The 25,947-nt window shown below is 44.2% G+C and overlaps 1 protein-coding gene across 1 annotated transcript in view; it reads right to left on the bottom strand.

Moving 5' to 3' along the window:
• Positions 1-25,947, bottom strand: part of hs1bp3 (HCLS1 binding protein 3) — a 131,431-nt gene that overhangs the window by 12,538 nt on the left and 92,946 nt on the right. The window contains exon 5 of the mRNA XM_041188843.1: positions 4,098-4,246. Coding sequence (XP_041044777.1) covers positions 4,098-4,246 — 149 coding nt within the window. The remainder of the gene's footprint in view (positions 1-4,097; positions 4,247-25,947) is intronic.

Genomic DNA, 25,947 nt, shown 5'->3' with positions numbered 1-25,947 from the left:
AAAGAATTGAAGGTAAATACCACGGTAACATGTACAAATAGGTTTTGATCAACCATATGGGTGAAGCCTAGGAGAACAGTGCCAGTTTGATTCAGTAGCGGCAACTCTTACCCAAGTCAGAATGTCGACAGTTCAGATCCAATTTTAGGGATTTAAGCACATAACCTAGGTTTACAGCTCAGTGCAGTTCGGGGGAATACTGCATTGTTAAGGTTAATGGATAAGATGTTAAACAGATGTTCCATCTGCCTTTTCAGATGGATTAAAAAAAAGAACTCATGGTATTATTCAAAGGAGCAGAGGGGTTTTTCTAGTCAATATTTATCCCTCAACTAACACCAAAATAGCAAATTCTGAATGCGAGACTTTGCTAAGTACAAAGTTGGCTGCTGCATTTGCCTATGTGACAGTGACTACATTCAAAAAATAATTTAACTTAACTGTGGGATGTTCAGAAGATAAGAGGATAAAGAAATTGTTCCTTGTTCTGCCCACTTTTCCGACAGGAAACAGGTACAATCGGTCCAATTTCAGAGCTGAATGATGCATGCATTGATCTGTACCTGCCATATTTACAAAGGTATATGTGCAGATGTTTTGGGTGGTCATCTAAAATGGCCATCAACATATGCGAGGGGCCTTATTGCCTCTGCTAGCATCCCTTGGCTAAACTGAAGTGCCTGCCTCAAGGACAGTGTGTGTCAGGCCTACTCCCTCAGGTTTTCCTGTCATGGATGCAGCACAGCGTTACATTTCATTGTACTGTGGATCGAGAACCTCTTTCCAGCTTCCCATCACTCTCAAAGGCTGCCAGTGATCCATAATTGGCATTCTTCCCATTGTCCTTCCACCAACCCTCACCACCACTGCTGCTTCCCCAGCCACAGGAAGATGTACTCCAGAGTTACTGCCAGTGAGGCAATTAATAGCCCAGAATGGACCTTGTGAAATGAGCATGCTGTCTCTTGAGGCACAACCGATGTCAGCAGTTCATTTGCATTAACAAAATGAGACCAGAGGTCCCAACTTCAGGTGACCCTCAAGCCTCTCAATTAAAGTATTCATTGTCTGTAGTTGTTAATGTACCTGAAAAAGGGCCCTAACCAATTTCTATCCCAAAATACCCCATACAATATTTCAAAACCTCCAAGTTAAAAACTGGAAACTCTGTTGGTGGATAAAACCTCAGGAATGAGTTACATTACAGACGCTTGTCCAGGTTTAGTATCAATAACACAGTTAGCAAATTGTCATGCCATGTCTTATTTATATACCCAAGAAATTATAAGCTGTAAGTTCTGTAATCAATGAAATCTGCACCATATATATTTTTTATTTTTTTATATATATATACATATATATATATATATATATATATATCACACACATATATGTATATATAAAACCTTGCACGATAAATTATAAAAGCAAAGAAACAAAATCTAGATACAGTTGGTGAATGGTCTGTCTATTATCCAAGATAATTTAATGATATAAGAAACCTGGTTTCTGGATGAGCTGCTCCTGTAATATAGATCATCCAGTGAAGCCTTAATTAAGCTGACAAATATTTCTATGCAGTCATTATACAAATTACTGGTGATCTCAGTGGATAAATGCTGTTGAACCAAATTCAAATAAAACAAGTTAACACCTGCATTAAAATAGCACAGTCGTGCATTGTACATATTCACTTCTGCTCTCCACCAGGATGCCTGCAGGTCTTCCATTTCTTCCATGAACGGAAGCCCAACCAGTCCTCATCCACCATCACCCACCTCCACCTGGCTGAAATATTGGTGTTTTTTCACACTGAACAATTTCTCCTTTAATTCCACTCACTGCCTTCAAATATAAAAAGTGTCACTATGGGAACCAATACGATCCTAGTGCTTTTACCTCCTCGCTTTCTGCTGTCCGTGACCTAACAGTCCTTCCAGGTGAAACAGCGAATTACTTGTATTTATTTCATTTTAGCATACTCTATTTGCTGCTCACAATGCTGTTTCCTCTATGTTGGTCTGACTTTGCTGAGCACATCTGTTCAGTCCACAAGCATGAACCTGAGCTTGCAGTCACTTGCCACTTTAATTCTCTGCCCTATTCTGACAGTGGTCTCATACACAGTTCCAAACAGCACTTTGAATTCAGAACTTCACATCCTTCTGGACTCAGAGTTCCAACAATTTCAGGTCATAACCATTGCTCCCATTTTTTCCAGACAGCCAGCTCTGGTAATGATTCTGATGTTGCAATTTCCTAGTCCCATCTTTTAATTCTTTACTTGTCCCATTACCATCCCTTTTGAATTGTACCATCTTCCCTTTTGTCACTTAAATCACTCCTGTCTTCCAACCCAATTACAGACCTTTCCTTCATTCTTTCCCCCCCTTCCCCATTTCACTGCCCCTCTACTTGCATATAAATTGCCGAATCTAACTCCTGAGAAACTTGAAATGTGAACTGTATTCCTCTCTCCAAGGTGCTACCTGACCTGTTGAGTTTCTCCCCCACTTTCTATTTTTATTTCAGATTTCCAGCGATCACAGTAATTTGGTTTCGAATACTTTTTAAAAATTAATTCACGGGATGTGGGCTTCGTTGGCTGGGCCAGCATTTATTGCCCATCCCTAGTTGCCCTTGAGAAGGTGGTGGTGAGCTGCCTTCTTGAACCACTGCATCCATGTGGTGTAGGTACACCCACAGTGCTGTTGGAAATGAGTTCCAGGATTTTGATCCAGCGACAGTGAAGGAACGGCAATATATTTCTAAGACAGGATGGTGAGTGACTTGGAGGGGAACTTCCAGGTTGTGGTGTTCCCATCTGTCAGCTGCCTTTGTCCTTCTAGGTGGTAGGTCATGGGTTTGGAAGGTGCTGTCTAAGGAGCCTTGGTGAATTCCTGTACAAATTCTTAAACATTCATCTGATACTGCCGACTGTAATTGGTAGACAATGGAGACTGAAGTGATATTCTATATCAACCAGTAAAATAAACCACTGTATAACTTTTTGTCGTAATCACACAGCAAATAAGTATGACTTAACTGAGTGAAGAATAGAAAAGCAGAATATTATTTAAATGGAGAGAAAATGCAGAATGCTAAAGTACAGAGGGATCTGGGCGTCCTTGTACATGAATCACAAATGTCAGCATGGCAATTCAGCAGGTAATTAAGACGACAATGTTGGCTTTTATTGCAAGGGGGAATAGAGTATAAAAGTAAGGAAATCTTTCTCCAGCTGTACATGGCATGATGAGACCACATCTGGAGTACTGTGCACAGTTTTGATCGCCTTACTTATATTTGCAGCAGAACCAGTTCAGAGGAGGTTCACGAGGCTGATTCCGGAAATGAATGGATGAGGAAACTGTCTTACGAGGAAGTTGTGTGCAGTTCTGGTCGCCTAACTACAGGAAGGATATCAGTAAGATTGAGAGAATGCAGAGAAGATTTACTAGGATGTTGCCTGGTCTTAAGGAGTTGAGTTACAGGGAAAGATTAAACAGGTTAGGACTTTATTCCTTGGAGCGTAGAAGAATGAGGGGAGATATGATAGAAGATTACAAAATTATGAGGGGTATAGGCAGAGTAAATGCGAGTAGGCTCTTTCCACTTAGATTAGGAGAAATAAACACGAGAGGACATGGCTTTAGGGTGAAAGGGGAAAGGTTTAGGGGGACATTAGGGGGAACTTCAGAGTGATGGGAGTGTGGAACGAGCTACCATCTGACGTGGTAATGCAGGCTCACTCTTAAGTTTTAAGAGTAAATTAGATAGATACATGGATGGGAGAGGTCTGGAGGGTTATGGACTAGGTGCAGGTCAATGGGACTAGCAGAATAATATTTTGGCACAGACTAGAAGGGCCGAATGTTTTCTGTGCTGTAGTGTTCTATGGTTCTATGGAAATGTTGAGCAGGTTGGGCCTATACTCATAGAAGAATGAGAGGTGGTCTTCTTTTAACATATAAGATTCTGAGGGGGTTTGACAGGGTAGATGCTGCAAGGACGTTTCCCTCTTGTGTGAGAATCTAGAACTCAGGGGCAAACTGGAGTAAATGCAACTAGCTATTAGCTTCTAAGTCAATACTCACCATCTTTGAAAGAGGATTTTTGAGTGGCTGGTTTGGTGAAACCTTTCACTGGTTCAAAAAGGCCAACATCATCATCCGCTTCCTCATCAAAAAGTGTGAACTTCAGTTTAGTATCCTGGTTAGAGGACTCGGTATTCTTCAATCTATAGCTGAAAACAAATATAAGAAGTGTAAAGGAAACAAGTCACTAAGGGTAAAGGCCCCCAAAATTTAAACATATTAATGCCTTTACAAAGTTTAATTTTTTAACACAAAGCAGTCCTGCTAACTGTAACACCTCCAAAGGAGTCCTAACTGAATGAGGCTAACCAGCTGTTTTAAAAAGACTAATTTTTTATCCAATTATTAGCAAAGTGGGATTTTTAAATCCACACGAAGTAATACACAGTGATTATAGTTCATAAAACATTCTAGACGTATAAATTCACTGGCTGCAACAGTTGCTCACTATTATTAATACCTACATTCATTATTAGGTTATGTTATCACCAATTTTAAAACTTCTGTCCCTGAAATATTTTATTTAATTACCTTTGCTGTATTTTTAAAAATTTCTATTTTTGGGTCTTTATGCTCAGTCTGAATCTATTTTAGCAAAGCATTGTGCATTGAAACCATGTGGTGATTGTGCAAGTCGTACATTTGATGCATACAATTCTGCTTTATTGGGAAGGGAAGGGGAAAGGAACCAAGGCGATTTGAAGTTGAACCAATTTATTTTTAGTCTCAGGTTCAGCTGAGTCAGACACAAGAAACCCTGCCCATCAAAAGTCCTTCTGGGCGAAGTCACTTTCCTTGTCTAATTATGGGTGGGATACTGCTACTAGCTTATTTCTTCCTCTTAAGTCATCTGCTTTCTCATAAGTGTTATATGCTGGGGGAAGCGAGGGGTGGGGGGTAGGGAGGATCTGACCAGGTGTCCAAGAAAAAGTCTCAGAATGATGATTTGCCCCAGATAGAGGACGACAGCATCTCAGTGCAGGACTCCCTCAGTACCACACATTGAAATGTCAGCCGAGAGTGTGTCCTCAAGTCTCTGGAGTGGAGTTTAAATCCACGACCTTCTGACTCAGAGTGAGACTTGTACCGGTGAGCCATGCTGGTCATTAGCGATATCAAAAAGCCTGGCTCCTTATATATTGAAGCATTATTTCTTAATTTTTGTTATAAAATTAATATCGCAACCTAAATAACAACGGGCTATTTAAAATAAAAGTTATTAATAAAATCTTCTGCTCCTACGAGGATCGTCAATGCTCATGAGTTGAGAAGACTTCAATTGCATATTTCTGTCAACTCCCATTTCATGTTCCATTTCAGCTATTGGAACAGTGACAAATGGGCTAGACTCGCCATCACATCTGTAGCTCCTTGTCAATTTGAGGGATTCTCAAATAATTTATTTTTTCAAAATGTGGATTTAGTAAGCGTGGAGAAGGTGAAAAAGATGCAACATACCCAGGGTGAAACAAAAAAAGCAGCACAAGAGAAAATAACAGAATGAGAAAAAGACCAATTAACCCATCAGAACTCACCAAACCAGTACTCCAAATTGGCTAGCCTAATGTTCAACTCATTTTGAAATCCCGCCAAATGTTTATCATGGAATAAGAACATGACTCCAAACGTCTTTGGGCCTGGAAAGGAGCAGTGTCACATAACCCAGGCCTGACAGAAGCGAGTATTAGCTTTGGAGCCAGGTTTACTAGATGTAAACACTTTCCTTGCATATCATCCTGCCACAACTCTTCCCCCACCCAGTTCTGACATCAGAACAAGAGGGGTCCCTTCCGCTGAAAATGAGCCAAATATGACTCAAAACGTTGACTCTGTTTCTCTCTCCATAGATGCTGCCAAATTTGCTGAGTATTTCTAGCATTTCTTGTGTTATTTCCAATTTCCAGCATCTGCAGTATTTTGCTTTTTTTCTAAGAAGTGGACTAGTTTGATATCACCCAGGAATTACAGCAGTTATACTGTCCTTGTCCTCAACACAACTGTGGCTATCACCCACACAGAGAGGGGTCCACAATGTTGATTTTGGCTACTGCCAAACACAAACGACCACCTCATCCTGATATGGGCTGGACTCAGGGTCACTACAGATTCAATGGGCAGAAGACACACCTCACACTTGCAGCAGTGGGGCAGCACTGAAGACTCATTTTCCTCAATATCTATTTGAATTTTGTTTTTTCACTCATGTATGATCTCTTGTACTGCCAGCTTGATTGATCCTGGAGTGAGAGTCCAGGTTTGCTTTATTTACATCATTTAATATTTTATCAAGGATCTCTTGTTTCTAAAAATTTAGAGTTCAAGCTTCTCAAATCTTTCCTTCTAGTTCATCCCTTTTATATTTTGAATCATTAAGAGTCGTTTTCTTTTATGCACCTTTTCCAGGGCATACAACACAGTACCTTGAAACACCATTCGGTGGCCACAACTTGCATTATAGAATGCCTTTGACTTGGAAAACGTCCCAAGGTGCTTCACAGAGATGTAATTAAACAAAAATAGGCACTAAGACAAAGGAGATATTAGGTCCATCTAAAGCTTGATCAAAATAGGGTTTTAAAAGGAGAACCTTATAAAGGAGGTGAATGTTGTGAGGTTGTTTGATGTCTCACTATGAGGTCTGGTAGGACATAAACCATTTATTAGTAACTCATAAATATATAAATATATATATATATATATTTATTATATCTATACATATCTATCTATACCTATATACATCCCCAAGGTACTGCCATGCATGTGTGCCGTTTCCTTGCTGGCTCCTTCCAGACTCTACTACACACTGTTGACCATCATGTGACCCTCCAATCATACCATGGGCGGTACTGCTTGCCAGTCCCACAGAACTGCCCCAACACCCTTATACTACACCTCCCCCCTCCCCCAAGTCCTTACCCAAATGTATTAATAATATAATCTTTACTTGCTACCCCTTCTACCCTCAAGTCTCTGACTTTAAAAATTCAGACAGTCTGGAGGCTTGACAATTGTTCAAGATTGAATTCTGTTGCATTTGGAGGAATGGTAGTGACTTTTCCGCTTTGGCATTGAAATTGTATCACGTTGTTTCCAGTACTTTGTTGACTCCATTTGATTTGCTTTTTGCACTCCTTCAAGTTGCATTTCTCTTTATCGACAGCCTGCCTGCTTTGTTCGAACACTGTGGGTTTGTCCCATTCCTTCCAAAGGCAACGTTCACTTCATTCATTCCTACAGTGGACTTGGGTTTCCTTTTTCCATGGGGTCTGCCATGTTCTTCCAGGAGTTGACGTTTCACAAATGGAACCTTCATTTCCACTTGTTTCACAATTCCAGCCAAATATTTGTTTACTCTCTTATTTTCCAATCCTTTTTCAAGGCGGTGAATCTTCTCATTCAGCTCAACAATTACTCTGGTGAGTTCAGTGGTCTTTGTTTCAGAGTTATCTGCTATTAAAGTCTGGATTTGCTCTTCCGTAGTGCGCATCTCATCTGTCATGTTTTGCAGATTGGATCAAAGTTGAAGAATTTCATCGCTCTTTTCACGATGCTTACTAGATACTTCTGATACTTGAAATTCGTCTCGCTCTAGTTTTCATGAGCAAACTCACGTTCTGTCAGTGAAATTTGGTTTTCTACACTGAACAGTTTTTCCTCAGAACAGCCTAATTCTTGTATGCTATCTTTCAAGCTCACCTTCTTTAATTTTACTTCTGCCAGTTATTTCTGAGACTCTTCATGCTCCTTTGTGAGAACTTCTACTTTTGCGTGCAACTATTCAACTTTTTCTTTACATTCTAGGTTCTCAATTTTCATTTCAGCTATTTCATTTTTCAACAACTTAAAAGTTTTTTTTCGTACGTTTGAGACATCCAGCGCTTTTCCTTCTAGCTCCTGGAGCTTCAGCATCAGGTTTACATTTTCCGATCTTGTTGTTGTCTTTTCTTTACTTTGTCTGCATCAGAGCTTTGTTCCTGTCCTTCATTTTAGTTTCACTGTTCGTCAGGTCCATTTCCAGCGAAGTCTTAAACTGTTTCAGTTCTGTAATTGTGCTACTCATGGCTTTATTATCTGCTCACAGCTTGAAAAGTTCTATGGCTTTTCCTTTAATGCCTCCTCTTTTCCATTCAGCTGCTTCTTCAGCCCTTCAATCTCTTTCTTGTACCTCATGGTCTCCTCCTGGAATACTGAACATTGTTGAGACTTCTCTGCCAACTGGTTCTTCAGTTCGGTCCAAGTGAAATTAAATTCCTTTTGATTCTCTTTGTAATTTTCAAGGGGAATAAACTTTGACATAAGGGATCCTTGTAGCTTGTGAAGGTCCTTCAACAGGTTTTCCTTTTATTTGCAAAGCTCAATTGCTTCGTCTTGAGTTTTTTTGTAATTCAACAGAGTCTCCTCGAGTTTCTAATGCGTTTTTTGCATTCTGCTGTTCAAGACAATCTTCATTTTTTCATATTGGCAAGGGTTATGTATTCCTTTCGCATTTGATCTTGAAGGACATTTAGCTGCTCTTTCAACTGTGTTTGTTTTCTTGCTGACATTTGCCAGCTCACGCTGTGCTTCAGTGTATTACTTTGTCACTACTGATAGCTCAAACACTACTTTTGCTGCACTAGTATTCAACTTTTTTTCTGGCTCATGTTTTTCCAGGGATTCATATTGGATTCTTTAACGAGCCTTTCAAGGCAGTGACTTCTTTGAGTATCTTTTCTGCCTGCTGTTGTACTTGTTTGTACTTCTGGTTGAGTTGTTCCAACTCAGCTTTGATATAATCATTTTTATGTGGAATAGCTTCATTTTCTTTTTGCAGGTTTTGTTTCTTTTGGGATACCTCAGATAGCTTTCCTTCATTCACAGACAACTGCTCACTCCGCACTGCTGTTGCAGTTTAGGTAATATTTTCAAAAACTCAATTCTTGAGCCTTTTGGCTGCTTCTCAGTCTCTTCTATTTTTTGTACTAAACTCTTCAGCTTGTCACAGAATCTTTACAGTGCAAAAGGAGGCCATTCGGCCCATCGAGTCTGCACTGGGTCACAGAAAGAGCATTCCACCTAATCCCACTCCCCTGCCGTAACCTTGCACATTCTTTCTTCCGATAGCAATCTAATTCCCTTTTGAATGCCTTGATCGAACCTGCTTCCACCGTCCTTTCAGGAAGCTTGTTCCAGACTCCAACCACTCTCTGGATAAAAATATTTTTCTCACATCACTTCTACTCCTTTTGCAAATTATTTTGAATCTGTGCCCTCTAGTTCTTGATATTCTCTTGAGTGAGAACAGTTTCTCATTATTTACCTGACCCATATCCCTCAGGATCTTGAATACCTCTATCAAGTCTCCTTTCAGCCTGATCCAACCTCTCCAATCTATCCTCATAGCTACAGTTGTTTATCCCTGGAATCGTTCTTGTGAATCTCATCTGTACTCTCTCCAATGCCTTCACATCCTTCCTCAAGTATGGTGTCCAGGTCTGGATGCAGTACTCCAGAAGAGGCCTAACTAGTGTCTTACACAAGTTTAACATGACTTCCTTACTCTTGTACTCAATACCCCTATTAATAAAACCTAGGAAACCATATGCTTTATTAACTGCTCTTTCAACATGCCCTGTCACCTTCAATGATTTATGTACAATACACCGAGGTCCCTTTCTTCCTCCACCTCCTTTAGAGTTTCTTCCTTTATTTTATGCTGTTTCACCATATCTTCCTGCTAAGATGAATCACCTCACACTTCTCTGCATTGAACTTCATCTGCCATTTGTCTGCCCCAATCCACCAATATGTCTGAGTTCTTTTGAGCCCACAATGCTTCCAATCTTTGTATTATCCAGAAATTTTGAATTCATGCCCTGCACACCACAGTCTGGGTCATTAAAGATAATCAGGAAGAGTAAAGGTCCCAATACTGACCCCTGGGGAACTCCACTACAAACCTTCCTCCAATCTGAAAAACAACCATTTATTACTACTCTCTTGTTTCCTGTCACTCGGCCAATTTCTTATCCAAGTGCCTATTTCCTCAAGATTATTTAGAGAGGTAAACAAGAACCAGTGTATCTGAAACTTATTCTGCTCACAATTATGATCACTTTTCATTCACTAGTAACCATTCTGTTTTCTACTACCAGTGAATTTTCTATCTAATTTTATTACTCTGTCCTTCTCCCATCCTATAAGCTCTTTCTTGTCTCCTTACAAATACCAAATGGAATTGTCAGCTCCTCTAGTTCCATTGTGGCAAGTTATGTACAAGCTGTTTTAGGCATGATGGTGGTCGTCTGCTTTTAATTGCACAGCTATTTTCATTCAAAGTCACTTCATGGATGATGCGGCTTCCTTTAATGGGTCAGATCTTTTTTTACCATGAAAATAATGGTAAGGCTAATGACAAATGCCATTATTTATACATAAAGGTTAAAGAAATTTCAGGCAGGGGGCAAGTGCACAGTGAAATAAGAATACCCAAAAAGTTGATGTACAAGTTGTGCTATTGTTAACTTTGTGAAAAAGAGTTTCTGCTGCCTGCCTCACCATTAACGGGTGTAGAATGTGAAAAGCTGTTGCATTTGCATGGTAGATGTAAAGTAAACTTGCCACAGATATTGATCACTAGTAGTAACAAATTTAAGTACTTTTTAACCATGTGATAATTGTTAATTATTACCAATCAAGCTCTTTGCCATTGAAAATTAATACGTGTTTCTCATTCCTTTTTGATTTTTTTTGGTGAGATTTTAAAATGTCAACATTTTGGGCAAAATTTTAAAAATTTCATTTCTAAATTTCTTATTTTTCCTTTGTCAATTTTTCTCTTTCTCTCTCTCTCACACACACACACAATCCAATCTTACCTTTGCCATCTTAATTTGCTTTCTGTCCCTGATTTGACACTGAACTCACCTACTTTAATTCACCCTCATTCTTAATCCTTTCACTGTTTATTTTCCAATACATAAATCTCACTGGTTAAGGATGTACCCTGTTCACTCAGCTCCCAAAGATCCCATTTCTCTCGTTGCCTTGTTATCAGCTCAAAGGCATGCCAACTCTTACAATCTTATTGCGAGAGACATGAGTCAGGTTAGTGACCTAGGCCCAACGATCTTCAGCTGCTTCATCAATGACCTTCCTTCCATCATAAGGTCAGAAATGGGGATGTTCACTGATGATTGTACAATGCTCAGCACCATTCGCAACTCCTCAGATACTGAAGCAGTCCACGTCCAGATACAGCAAGACCTGAACAACATTCAGACTCGGGCTGATAAGTGGCAAGTAATATTCACACCACACAGGTGTCAAGCAATGATCATCTTCAGCTAGAGAGAAGCTAGTCATCACCCCTTGAGATTCAATGGCATTACCATCGCTGAATCCCCCACTATCACATCCTGGGGATTACCATTGACCAGAAACTGAACTAGATCAGCCATAGAAATACTGTGCTTCCTACAAAAGCAGGTCAGTGGCTGGGAATTCTGCAGCAAGTAACTCAGCTCCTGACTGCCCAAAGCCTGTCCACCATCCACAAGTTACAAGTTAGGAATGTGATTGAATACTCTCCACTTGCCTGGATGAGTGTAGCTCCAACAGCACTCAAGAAGTTTGGCAACGTCCAGGACAAAACAGCCTACTTGATTAGAACCCCATCCACCACCTCAAACATTCTCTCCCTAATCACTGACTCACACTGGCAACAGTGTATGTCACCTACAAGATGCACTGCAGCAACTCACCAAGGTTCCTTTGACAGCACCTTCCAAACCCGTGGCTTCCACCATTTAGAAGGACAAGGGCAGCAGACACATGGGAACACCACCAGCTGCAAGCTCCCCTCCAAGCCACTCCCTATCCTAACTTGGAACTATACCGTTGTTCCTTCACTATCACTAACAGCACTGTGGGTGTACCTCCAGCATAGGGATTGCAGCGATTCAAGAAGGCAGCTCACCACCACCTTCTCAAAGGCAATTAGACGTGGTCAATAAATGCTGGCCTAACCAGCGTTGCCCATATCCCATGAACGAATAAATATAAAAAAAAGTTCTCAGTAATATCAACTCTCTCTCTCTCACGATTGGGTTTCAAAGTCTAGCGATTTTTCAAAAATGATGGTAAGATTGAAATGATCTTTCTAGCCCTGTAATATGCACTGCTCAAAGATCATTGATGGCCTTGCCTTCGCACACACCTCCTGTCTCCGATTGTCACTTTAACAACAACCAGCACCTTGCTACTACTCTCTTCAAACATGCCTATGTCAAATTTCTGAGGTGGAGGTTAAACCAAAGACCAGGGTCTGGTTTCGTTCATTGGGACAGGATTGCTTGTCAGTATGTGCGTGTGTGGTCGTCATGCTCCTGGGGAGGGTCAAACCTATGCAAGAACAGAAACAAAAAGTGCCTTTGTGCTTGGTAAACAGTAGTCCAGTTTTCCCAAATCTACACGTCCCGATGATTTAATTTTACTTGCGGCTCAGGGGCAAGGGGAGGTAAGGGGATGTGGAAGGGCTGTATTTTCTTTGACTCAGAACAAATCCAGAAAGAGAACAAATTGTTTGCAAATGTCAGACACTGCTTCTTGAAGTCAGTGTCAAACTTGAGCTCTCAGAGACTTGCAGTAACCAAGGAGCAGTCTGGATTTAAAGAGTGATTACTGAGCAAACAATTTACAGTGGCAGATCAGAAAGCAGGGCGTGTCTCGCATCAACTGCTTGCATTGTTAATCATAGGGTCAAATAAAAGAATAGCATTACTGTGCTGCTGGTTTATGTTGTAGCTTAAAGGGACACTGCACCAAAAGGTATTGGCAGGTCAAATCATGGAGTACTGAAGAAAGCCATTCAGCCCCTCTGGCCTTTGCTGACTCTCAGAGTTACAAATTAGAAACACTCCCCTACTCTTTCCCCATTGTCCTGAAAAGCTTTCCCCTTCAAGTATTTATCCAATTCACTGTTATTACTGAATCGTCTTATGATGGAGCAATGGAGCCTGTCCTCCTCTGCCTTATGACACAGTGTGTCAGGGCCTGCCCTACTGCTCTACTTAAGAATGTGATTCATCAACACAGGGGAATGACTGAAACCCATTGAGGCTGAAGTATTCCACCTTTCCTGTAGATGTAATTTGGGAACATAAATCTGCTCAGACAGCAGAGTTTTTCATGTGCAAGAAGTCTAGAGCTGTTTGGTGCAACTGATTAGGTGTTAGTCATTTACCTTTGGAACCTCGGGTACAAGGCCTTGGGACTCCAAGAGCTCCTCTTCCTAGTCAGGATAGACTATCATCACAAGGTTGGTAGCACTTGGCAATTGAACTCTGTTGGCTGGTGTGGGAAATGATGGGGAGTACAGCAGGAATACCAGATAGGACATTTTTTTCAGAAGTTCTGTGCAAAGCATTTTCAGATGCAGCAATACAGTTTTTTGTACAGAACACTCTAACCTGTTAACCTAACATTAAATAAGGCACTAGTGAAGTTTATAAACTGACAATCTATGTTTTTATATTTGGAAAAAAATAGCAACATGACCTCATGATTTTTTAAGGGATTTTTCTCGATGTATGAGATGGTGGGAATGGTATATCTGAGCTTGCGCTTTGAGCAACTTATTGGGTAAGAGCCTTTTTTGTTGAGCTGGTGGGTGCAGGAACAAGTCTAAGGGCAGGATTTTCAGCTGGGTGGGTGGGCGTGACTGGCCACAAAGTGGACCGCTGCCCACGATTGGTCCATGACTTCATGCTGGTGGACCAATTAAGACCTGCCCAGCGTGAAACGCAGTTCCCCAGTGGTCTGGAAGGTGCGGGTGGGGGCCTGTTGACCGCTGGGTCCCATGGCAACCCAGCGGCCGGTTTAAAAACGGCACATGCAGCCTCTGGAAGGCTGCCATGGAATAATGTCTGTTTTCAATATTGACGTCGTGGAGTTGAGTGCAGCTGGACACGGCAGGCAGGAGTCTGAGTGCCAACTGTCAATGACGCCGGAGCTGACCAAGGGGGTGAGCCCTGGCTGCTTAGACTGAGTGCCTTGTGGCTCAAGGGCCACTATTCGGATGTGCCCTGTGAGGTGTTCCTCAGCTGGGGTTGGCCAGGCTGCAATGGCACTGCAGGTTGAGGGTGGACTAATCAATTCTCCTCTGTCCTTTCAGGAGAAGACGAGCCACAATCAGGCAGAGAGGCCATGTACAGGCAGAGGGCAGCTCAACCTGCTGCTGCTGCTCATCAGATTTGAGCAGAACGCCCTAGAGCTAGACAGCTGGGCGTGGAGAGGCAGGGGTGCCAGATGAAGATAAGAGTGCAGTGCAGAGGTGAGAGTTTCAGATTGTGCAACCATTCTAGTGCAGTCTCTTCCTTGATGGGAGCCTCGTACCTGAAGTTCCCACTGATCTTTGGAAGATGATGGCACCATGATGCAGATCTCCATTGTCCCTCCAGGGTGCCTGGCACAGTGACAGTGTGATGATGTTAACTAATGACATGTCCTTCTTCTCCTTAGATTCGCCAGCATGCACTCGCTCTCTGGACCCTGAAGGGCCATCCCTGACTCCGGAGGACCACCGGGCTTCACTTGCACCTGCATCACACCTGCTGTCTGAGCCAGGCACCAGCACAGCTACCAGCACCTCAGTGGGCATTAGATCGGCGGTCAGAATGTCGGTGCACATTGGTGAGGGCACTTCACACTCGTTTGAAGTGAAGGCGGAGGCAGAGAGTGCCCAGGGCGCTGGCAGTCGGAGAACTGCTGGGGACCAGGATGATATTCAGTCGAAAGCTGATGATGAGCCTCTAGAGTCGTCCATGAGGCGGCAGATGCTGGATGTCCAGCAAGATGTGCGGGAGGATCTGGCGGAGATCTGTGAGGGTCTGCGTGCCATGGTCTCCGATGTAGAGGAGTCCATGCAGAGCATGAGCACTGTGTTGACCCTCATGGCTGAGCACACTGCCTCCTCCATTGAGAGAGTGGTGACTCCCATGGAGAAGCAGCTCCAGGAACAGAATCAGGGGTTCCTGGGGTTGCACTCGGACCTGCAATCCCCACACAGGCACTGACCTCAGGTGGCCAGTGTGGGAGATGGATGAGGCACCCAGTATCCCAGCTAGGTGCCCGTCCATCAATGGTGAACAGGGAGGTCCACAGCAACCTCACGTTGGCGCACAAGCTGCTTGTCGTCTCTGCGGGCTCCTCTCAGGGCACTCGGGATGATGGCAGCAGCTCCTCTGTCCATCCGCTAGTGACTGTGGCATCTGATGAGGGGGCAGCTACTGGGGAGGTGCCAACCGTGGCATTGGCCACTCGCTCCAGACAAGGGCCAGCACAGGCTCCACTGGCCAGACGACGACCACCAAGGTCATCAAGGCCAACAAGACAGCAGGCTGTCTCCAATGCCGGTGCCAACGAGGGGGGCGTGTGGGGCACCAAGACATAGCACTCGGAAATGTAAGTTAAAGGCACCATGAGCACAAGAGGGACAGTTAACAGGTGATTTTGTGTTCATTTTTGTTTATACGTCTGCTGATGATGACACCAACACCAGTAATGGTAATATCATTATGCTTTCATTGTAACAATAACATTAAATTTACTTTGGCTCTGATGGCCTGAGAATGCTTCACCATTTTTCTTTCTGGTGCAGGGTGCACCAGGATGTAATGCTGGACATGATTAGCTGGATATTTTATTGCACAGGCATTGAGTGGACTTTGGGTGTGAATGAAAGGTCATTTCAGACATCCGGGATGGAGGTGTCAGCCCTGGCATGAGGTAGAAGCAGATTTTTGGTAACCCAGCTGAGGGAGAGTTGGATCAAGGTGTCCCTGGTGTGGAGGTTACCGAGGTCTGGCTCCACACCCTCAGCGTTCTCCTCACTGTGCTCCTCTTCTGATTCACTACTGGACTCATCATCTGTGGCCTGTGCAGCTGGGTCAACATCCTCTTCCTCCAGAGGGTCCCCCCTTGCCAGATGGTGGAGAGCGCAGCTTGCAACCACTATCAGTGACACCCACTCTGGGGTGTATTGTATTGGCCCCCCCAAACGGTCCAGGCATCGGAAGCATATCTTAAAACCTATGTTTCTCTCTACCACCACCCTTGTGGAGGCATGACTCGTATTGTAATGCTGCTCTGCCTCTGTTCTTGGGTGGCAGTGAGGCGTCGTAAGCAACCTTTTCAACGGATAGCCCTTGTCACCCAGCAACCATCCATCCAGCTGGGCTGGAGCACTGAAGATCCCCGGCACCTGGGAGTGTCTGAGGATGTAGGTGTCATGGGAGCTGCCTGGGTACTTTGCACAGACTTGCAGAATCTGCATCCTGTGATCACACACTATCTGCACGTTCATGGAGTGGAAGCCCTTCCTGTTGATGAAGGCACCGGGCTCACCTGCTGGTGCCTTGATGACCACATGTGTACAGTCTATAGCACCTTGGACACGGGGGAAGCCAGCAATGGCAACGAAGCCTCTGGCTCACTCTGTCTGGCTGGCCTCCTCTGTATAATAAAGAATGAATGTCATTACCCGTCTGAACAGACCTTATGTCACCAAATTAACGCAACTGTGGACAGCTGATTGGGAGACTCCACACAGATCCCCCACTGACCCCCAGAAAGAGGCATAAAGTTGAGGGCCACTGTGACCTTCAGAGCCACTGGCCTGGGATGTCCACCCACATAGTCGGAACTGATCTCAGGCCCAATCCTCTGGCAACTTGAGAAATAGAGCCTCTTTCGGCGTTATACCTCAGACATATTGAGGTAGCTGCATCGTTGCCTGTAAACCCTGGCAGCAGGATAGTGGCATCTTCTATGGCCCCTTCCACCTTGGACTACCTGCTGGCCCTGCGCCCCTTGTGCCTGCACTTCTCCTCCAACAGGTCCATCCCCTGGAAGCTGCATTGGGACACCTGGCCTCCTCTCCCTTCTGCTCCTCTCTTCCTCCTCAGAGGAGTTGCCACCAGCAGAGACCACAATCCCCATTTACCAGGGTAAGGGAAGGCTGTCTGATACCTGGAAGGGTTCACACAGTCTGAATCCTCCAGGGGCCTTGCAGACACACTGAAATGAAGCCGGGAAATGCTAACAATGAAGCCCTGAACAGAGATGAAGCTGCCAAGTACCAATAAGCAATCGGCGGCAAACTATCTCCAAAATTCCTCACTAGTCACACTGGCAATGCTGCTGCCCCCTTTTAATCCCGCCCTTGGATGAGGTTTAGCAAATTGTCGGCTGCCCGCCTGCCCGTTTTGCCATTGCGGCGAGCACGAAATTGCACAGGCAACGTTAAAATCCAGCTTAATTGCCTTTTTAATGGCTTTAACTGGCCTCGTAATCGATGGCGGGCACGGCTCCGACTCCCACACCTGCCCGCTGACCAAAACATCGCCCGAGTGTGCTATGACCTCGGGACTCTCACCAGACGTCATCACGTGCTATTTTAAGCTCGAGTGGGTCAGGCAGACGCCTACCCAGCAAAACATTCTGCCTTAAGCAGCGGCAGACACTGAGATGCTCTGCTCCAGCAAAATCTGGCCTATTACTTACCAGGCTGCAGTTTCACCATTTCAGTTTCCTTTCGGTTTTATCGACACCTCACCGAGGCATTTGATTTTCACACATTCTAGAATTTCCCCATTATCTTCACTTGCAGTTAAATGAAGAAAAATATTCTTTACCTGATAATTGTTCACATTTCACCTTTTCCGGACCAGGTTTTTGTTTTCTTGTCTATTCATCACCCAAAAAGCTATCAACTACCACCACTAGTTTCGCATGGTGGGAAAAGCTTACAAAGGGATGTCTAGTTTGACTATCCACAATGGGATGTCTAGTTTTAACTAGCCATTCAACAGCTTCCTGAGATGCCGGGTGAGAAATGAGGTGCCTCCTACAGCCGATCTTAGTGGGCAGTTGATGTGATGCGTTCCATGGTCTGGGACAATTGCACTTTGAATAGTCCCTCATCTTCAAATTATGGAGCAGAGAATCTAACCATCGCCCCTTGACGTTCAATGGTATTGCCATCACTGAATCCCCCACTATCAACATCCTGGGGGTTACCATTGACCATATTGGAATAGCCACATAAATACTGTGGCTACAACAGCAGGTCAGAGGCTAGGACTCCTGTGATGAGTAACTCACCTCCTGACTCCCCAAAGCCTGTCCACAATCCACAAGGCACGTCAGGAGTGTGATGGAATAATCCCCACTTGCTTGGATGAGTGCAGCTCCCACAACACTCAAGAAGGTTGACACCATCCAGGACAAAGCAGTCTGCTTGATTGGCACTACATCCACAACCATTCACTCCCTCCACCACCGACGCACAATGACAGCAGTGTGTACCATCTACAAGATGCACTGCAGAAATTCACCAAGGCTCCTTCGACAGTATCTTCCATACCCACGACCACTATCATCTGGAAGGACAAGGGTAGCAGATAGATGGGAACACCACCGCCTTGAAGTTCCTCTCCAAGTCACATAACATCCTGACTTGGAAATATATCGCCGTTCCTTCACTGCCGCTGGGTCAAAATCCTGGAGCTCCCTCCCTAACAGGTCTGTGGGTGTACCGACACCACATGGACTGCAGCAGTTCAAGAAGGCAGCTCACCACCACCTTCTCAAGGGCATTTAGGGATGAGCAATAAATACTGGCCCAGCCTGCGAAGCTCACATCCCGTGAATGAATTTTTAAAAAGAAGTGGCTGTATTATCCTTGTTTTGTGTGGACTTGTTTGAGCACTGTCCACTGTCTTCAAGGGAGGTTAAAGTCAGGGACCTCTGCTATTGGGTCATAAGAAGGTGCTGGTTCTTTACGTTACATGTGCCCTTTCTAGACAGTGGGTTGATATAAGCTGTATGAATATTAACTGCTCTTTCCCAGAATGTCCAGCATCATTTTAAGCATTTTGTTGGCAGGTTTTTCCAAGTTTGTCAACGGGAAGGCCAATGTTGGTCATGACTTTTTCCCATCTCACACTGGCCTTTTAGCACATTGATCTAACGGATATGCCTACACATCAGAATGCTTCACACTGTAGCCCAGCCTACACTGCTGCAGAATGCAGGTACAGCGTCTGCCACTCAAGGATCAGCAGTGTGCATCTAAACATTGTCTTGAGGACAGTGTCAGGGACGCTTTAGTTCACTAACTGAATGGCTCCAAGACTGTCTCACACTTTCCCACCTGCCATTTGCTATGACACCATCATGCTTCATGAGATGTTTAAAAAGCCACCAAGTTATAAATTTCATTCCCTTTTTAGACTTCTTCAACCCACGTTTCCACAGAGTACTTAAAACATGTTCCTCTTTCATATCTTTAGCTCAATATTGATGTCCATTTAATTGGATACACAACTGTAATCTTATGATTCTCGCTTTAAACAATATCTCAGTGCTCAACAGCCATTTTTCTTCAGGATGAAAATCTCAAATCTACATTTAGTGGTAAAAATAAATGTATTGCTAATAAATATTAAAGCTAGTTACTTTTGCTTTCACTCAATCTTTCAGTGTTACTAATCATTGAATCATTTGATTAAAAATAGTTTCTCACTACCTTTGTTTTAAAAGATGGAGGTGGGGCCTCAGACAGTTGCTGCATCCTAGCTTTCAGTGTTATGTAACAATAGGACCTTCCCTCTCCTTCCTGTGATTTGTTTCCACATGAAAAAGGAAATAGCCTGCATAGAATGTACGAGTTTAAAAGTATAACTGGCACCTTCAGCCAGGAAACATCTTACTGACCTCCCACTGACACTATACACTTTAATAGGGGGATGTTCTGGACAAGAGGTTTTTAAGAAAAACACAGGGTTACACTGATGCCTATTTTAGCACAACATGGTGCAACTGAAAGCAGCAGAAAAGGCAAAAGGGATTGTTAGAGTATGTAACATTTTCACTTTATAGGTATACAGTTACATAGCAAGTTGATCAAACTGACATTCTGACTCTTAACTGTTTTCATTGCTTTGAAAAAAAAATATAGCCAGCAGTAAATTAATCAGGTAAACTATGACAAAAGTCACGGATTCATTAACAATTACATCTAAAGTATAAATTAGGGAATTATTTCATTACTTTAAATCTTGCAGCTGCAATGCTGAGTTGATGAAATACTGGATCAAATTTTTGTACCCCCTCATCCTGAATCATGCTGGAATATTGTTACAGAAGCAGCCAGTTTCCAGGATCACGCAGGCAGCTGTATTTAAGCCAAGAGAATTGGCAGACAAGGCTTGACCTTTGCCACCAGGGACGCCCATTCCTTGGGCACAAAGACACGGAGGGAGACAAAGATCCATATGCAGACCAAGGATAGGCGGAGCTTCTCTGAGGGGCAGTGGGGGTGGGGGGTGCATTTGGGTGGTGGGGGGTGCGTTTGGGGGAATGGTGGTGGGCAGCAATAGACAACTATTACCCATGCAATGAGGTAGGCTAGCTGTTCAATCCATTTTCCAGAATGGTCAACCCATGTGTGAGATTTCAATTTCCGCCTCTTGCCAGAATGTTACACTTGTTCTGTGATGAGAGGCTGCAACATTTGCCTTGCTGATATAAAATAAAACCCTCTCAGGGCTATACAGATGGTGGTGGCACAGTGGTAATGTCCCTGGTCTAGTAATCCAATGGCACGGGCTAATGCTCTTGAGACATGGTGGAATTTAAATTCAATGAATTAATAAATCTGGAATTGAAAGTTAGGTTCATGTTCACCATTACTGAGTCCATCATCGAATGTCATTAAAAAACCCATCTGGTTCACTAATGTCCTTGAGGGAAGGAAACCTGTGTCTGTAGGAGGATATAAATATGATAGGGATAAAGACTTCAGGGGAGATGTAAAGTAAAGGGTTAACATCAGAAGCATACATGGTGCTGATGCAATAATGATGGTAGATCACATGACTGAGAAATGAGAGAATTCTGGAAGGAGGAGAAGCTTCAACCTCATGTGTAAGTAAAGAGTGATGGTTTTAAGAAACTGCAGACACGAACAGCATACTTTGGGAGAATAGGCAATCACCAAAAAGCCCATCTGGACACTTACCTGTCCTTACATGGTCTGGCCTTCATGTGACCCCAGAGCCATAGCAATATGGTTGACTCTTAACTGCCCTCTGAAATGGTCTAGCAAGACACACAGTTGCACCAAACTGCTACAAGAAGTCAAAAAGAAATAAAATCTGATGGACCACCCGGTATCGACTTATGCACAGAAAACGACAACAGCAAACCCAGCCTGTCGACCCTGCAAAGTCCTCCTTACTAACATCTGGGGGCTTGTGCACAGACCAATCAAGCACCAGCCTAAAACAGTCATACCCATGGAATCATACCTTATAGACGTTGTCCCAGACACAACCATCACCATCTCTGGGTGTGTCCTGTCCCACCGATAGGATAGACCCACCAGAGGTGGCGACACAGTGATATACAGTGAGGACGGAGTTGCCCTAGGACTCCTCAACATTAACCCCAGACCCCAAGGTGTAGCTATGGGTACCCGCATGGGCCCCAGCTATGCCTGTCTCTTTATGGGGTATGTGGAACATTCCTTGTTCCAGTCCTACTCCGGCCCCCTTCCACAACTCTTCCTCCGGTACATCGATGATTACTTCGGTGCTGCTTCATGCTCTCGTCGGGACTTGGAAAAATTTATTAATTTTGCTTCCAATCTCCACCCCTCCATCATTTTCACGTGGTCCATCTCTGACACTTCCCTTCCCTTCCTTGACCTCTCTGTCTCAATCTCTGGTGATAGACTGTCCACCAACATCCATTACAAACCTACCGACTCCCACAGCTACCTCGATTACAGCTCCTCACACCCTGCTTCCTGTAAGGACTCCATCCCATTCTCTCAGTTCCTTCGCCTCCGTCGCATCTGTTCTGATGATGCTACCTTCAAAAACAGTTCCTCTGACATGTCCTCCTTCTTCCTTAACCAAGGTTTTCCACCCACGGTCGTTGACAGGGCCCTCAACCGTGTCCGGCCCATCTCCCGCGCATCCGCCCTCACGCCTTCTCCTCCCTCCCAGAAACATGATAGGGTCCCCCTTGTCCTCACTTATTACCCCACCAGCCTCCGCATTCAAAGGATCATCCTCCGCCATTTCCGCCAATTCCAGCATGATGCCACCACCAAACATATCTTCCCTTCACCCCCCCATCGGCATTCCGTAGGGATCGCTCCCTCCGGGACACCCTGGTCCACTCCTCCATCACTCCCTACTCCTCAACCCCCTCCTATGGCACCACCCCATGCCCACGCAAAAGATGTAACACCTGCCCCTTCACTTCCTCCCTCCTCACTGTCCAAGGGCCCAAACATTCCTTTAAAGTGAAACAGCATTTCACTTGCTTTTCCCCCAACTTAGTCTACTGCATTCATTGCTCCCAATGTGGTCTCCTCTACATTGGAGAGACCAAACGTAAACTGGGCGACCGCTTTGCAGAACACCTGCGGTCTGTCCGCAAGAATGACCCAAACCTCCCTGTCGCTTGCCATTTTAACACTCCACCCTGCTCTCTTGCCCATATGTCTGTCCTTGGCTTGCTGCATCGTTCCAGTGAAGCCCAACGCAAACTGGAGGAACAACACCTCATCTTCCAAATAGGCACTTTACAGCCTTCCGTACTGAATATTGAATTCAACAATTTTAGGTCTTGAACTCCCTCCTCCATCCCCACCACCTTTCTGTTTCTTCCCCCTTCCTTTTGTTTTTTCCAATAAATTATATAGATTTTTCTTTTCCCACCTATTTCCATTATTTTTAAATATTTTTAAATCTTTTATGCTCCCCCCCATCCCCACTAGAGCTATACCTTGAGTGCCCTACCATCCATTCTTAATTAGCACATTCGTTTAGATAACATCACCAACTTTAACACCTATGTGTTCTTTTGTTCTGTTGTCTGTGACATCTTTTGATGATCTGCTTCTATCACTGCTTGTTCGTCCCTACAACCACACCCCCCCCCCACTTCTCTCCCCCCACCCCAACCCCCCCCCCCCCCCCCCCCCCCCCCCCCCCCCCCCCCCCCCCCCCCCCCCCCCCTCCACCACCCCACACACCTTAAACCAGCTTATATTTCACCCCTTCCTTGGATTCACTCAGTTCTGTTGAAGGGTCATGAGGACTAGAAACGTCAACTCTTTTCTTCTCTGCCAATGCTGCCAGACCTGCTGAGTTTTTCCAGGTAATTCTGTTTTTGTTTTGGATTTCCAGCATCCGCAGTTTTTTTGTTTTTACCCAAGAATTATCATGTCATCAGATCAAAAATCGGCAAGAAAACCTCCAGCTGATTACCACCTACTGCCCCCCTCCATGATGAACACCAGTTGGAAGAAGCACTGTGGGTGGCAAGGGCACAGAATGTACTCTGGGTGGGGGACTTCAATGCCAATCACCAACAGTGGTTTGGTAGCCACTATTAATTGAGCTGGTCAAATCCTGAAGGTCATAGCTGCTAGACTGGGCCTGCAGAAGGTGGCAAGGGAACCAAAAAGAGGGGGAAAAAAAATCTTCTCTCACTAGGCAGCCTGAAATATTTGCAGCTTCCCTGTAGCTACTCACACCTTATTTCCTTTGGTGAATACACTGATTAGAAATGTCAGGTTTGGTTAAGGGGAGGCCATAATGCCCTGACTGGGGAAACTGCAGATCCAAAAACAATTACTTTATCATGTTCCATGTCCAGTTTCTTTTGTGCCTTTTTCATGTAAGACTTGTGTAGCAAAAAGAGTATCTCACTAGACACTACATCAGTACTAACAAAGTGGCTTACTCCAGCTACTCTGCATGGAATCATCACTCTTTTCAGTCACCTCAATAATGTCATCCCCAAATCTGAAGTAAGTAGTACTTTTATATTCCCTAACCTTACTTCGATCTTTACTACTAAGTGAATCTAAATGACATTTTACCAACCTGTTCCACACACTGTCAAGGTGCAAGCACTAGCTAACACAGCACAATTAAATAAATCTGTGAAAAATACACATTACCAGACTAAAGCTTCTTGCAACTATTACAATTCCCTCAGAATGATTATCATCATCTTCAACTTCTGAATTCTCTGTGTCATACATCGCTTCAAAGACCCTGCTGTCCTGCTTTGGACAGTTAATCTCACAATGCTATTTTGCATCAACATCTGAAGCACCTACCAACTGTTCCTCGGGCATTTCTGGGGTTCCTACATCTATTATTGCTATTCCAAACCTGTCGTCTATCAGATAAAAGCAAAAATCTGCAGATGCTGGAAATCCAAAACAAAATCACCTGGAAAAACTCAGCAGGTCTGGCAGCATCTGCGGAGAGGAACACAGTTAACGTTTCGAGTCCGAATGACTCTTCAACAGAACTAAGTAAAAATAGAAAAGAGGTGAAATATAAGTTGGTTTGGGGTGGGGGGGTGGGGGTGGATAGAGGGCCAGTGATAGGTGGAGATAACCAAAAGATGTCACAGACAAAAGGACAAAGAGGTGTTGAAGGTGGTGATATTATCTAAAGGAATGTGCTAATTAAGGGTAGAAAGCAGGACGAGCAAGGTAGAGATAGCCCTAGTGGGGGTGGGGTGGAGGGAAGGGATCGAAATAGGCTAAAATGTAGAGATAAAACAATGGATGGAAATATACTTAAAAATAATGGAAGTAGGTGGGAAAAGAAAAATCTATATAAATTATTGGAAAAAACAAAAAGGAGGGGGAAAATCGGAAAGGGGGTGGGGATGGAGGAGAGAGTTCAAGATCTAAAATTGTTGAACTCAATATTCAGTCCGGAAGGCTGTAAAGTGCCCAGTCGGAAGATGAGGTGCTGTTCCTCCAGTTTGCGTTGAGCTTCACTGGAACAATGTAGCAAGCCAAGTACAGACATGTGGGCAAGAGAGCAGGGTGGAGTGTTGAAATGGCAAGTGACAGGGAGGTCTGGGTAATGCTTGCGGACAGACCGAAGGTGTTCTGCAAAGCGGTCACCCAGTCTGCGTTTGGTCTCTCCAATGTAGAGGAAACCGCATTGGGAGCAACGAATGCAGTAGACTAAATTGAGAGACGTGCAAATGAAATGCTGCTTCACTTGAAAGGAGTGTTTGGGCCCTTGGACGGTGAGGAGAGGGCAAGTAAAGAGGCAGGTGTTGCACCTTCTGCGGTTGCATTGGAAGGTGCCGTGGGAGTGGGTTGAGGTGTAGGGGGTGATGGAGGAGTGGACCAGGGTGTTCCGGAGGGAACTATCCCTGCAGAATGCTGCCGGGGTTGGGGGGCGGGGGGGGGAGTGAAGGGAAGATGTGTTTGGTGGTGGCATCATGTTGGAGTTGGTGGAAATGGTGGAGGATGATCCTTTGAATACGGAGGCTGGTGGGGTGATAAGTGAGGACAAGGGGGACCCTATCATGGTTCTGGGAGGGAGAGGAAGGTGTGAGGGTGGATGCGCGGGAGATGGGCTGGACACGGTCGTAAAAATGCCTTCACCCACATTCTTTTCTTTTGTAACCTTTCTGTTCTACTGACACCTGGACAAACTGAACAATCTTGAAAAGCCACATGCATCTTGTCCTCCATTCCTTGTGACATTGCAGAATACCCCATTTGAGTCTTCAAGGCTGCTGGAAATTGCTGCTTCTCCAGGAATTATTTTTTTTAAAGCAGCAGACATTTGATCCAAAGGGGTGTCTTTTTCTGATAGCCGAATGCTAGTTGGGACCAGGCACCTATCTATGTGTGACACCTTAGCACAATCCAGCAATTCAAATGCAAGCACTAAATAAGGAATCTTCAAATTGAATCTTTGCAATCTTATACATAGTCTGTTAAAGTCTACGATATATTGTGAGAACA

The sequence above is a fragment of the Carcharodon carcharias genome, chromosome 5 (genome assembly GCF_017639515.1).
Source record: "Carcharodon carcharias isolate sCarCar2 chromosome 5, sCarCar2.pri, whole genome shotgun sequence".
Classification (NCBI taxonomy): domain Eukaryota; kingdom Metazoa; phylum Chordata; class Chondrichthyes; order Lamniformes; family Lamnidae; genus Carcharodon; species Carcharodon carcharias.
This window is presented reverse-complemented; position numbering and strand designations above follow the sequence as displayed.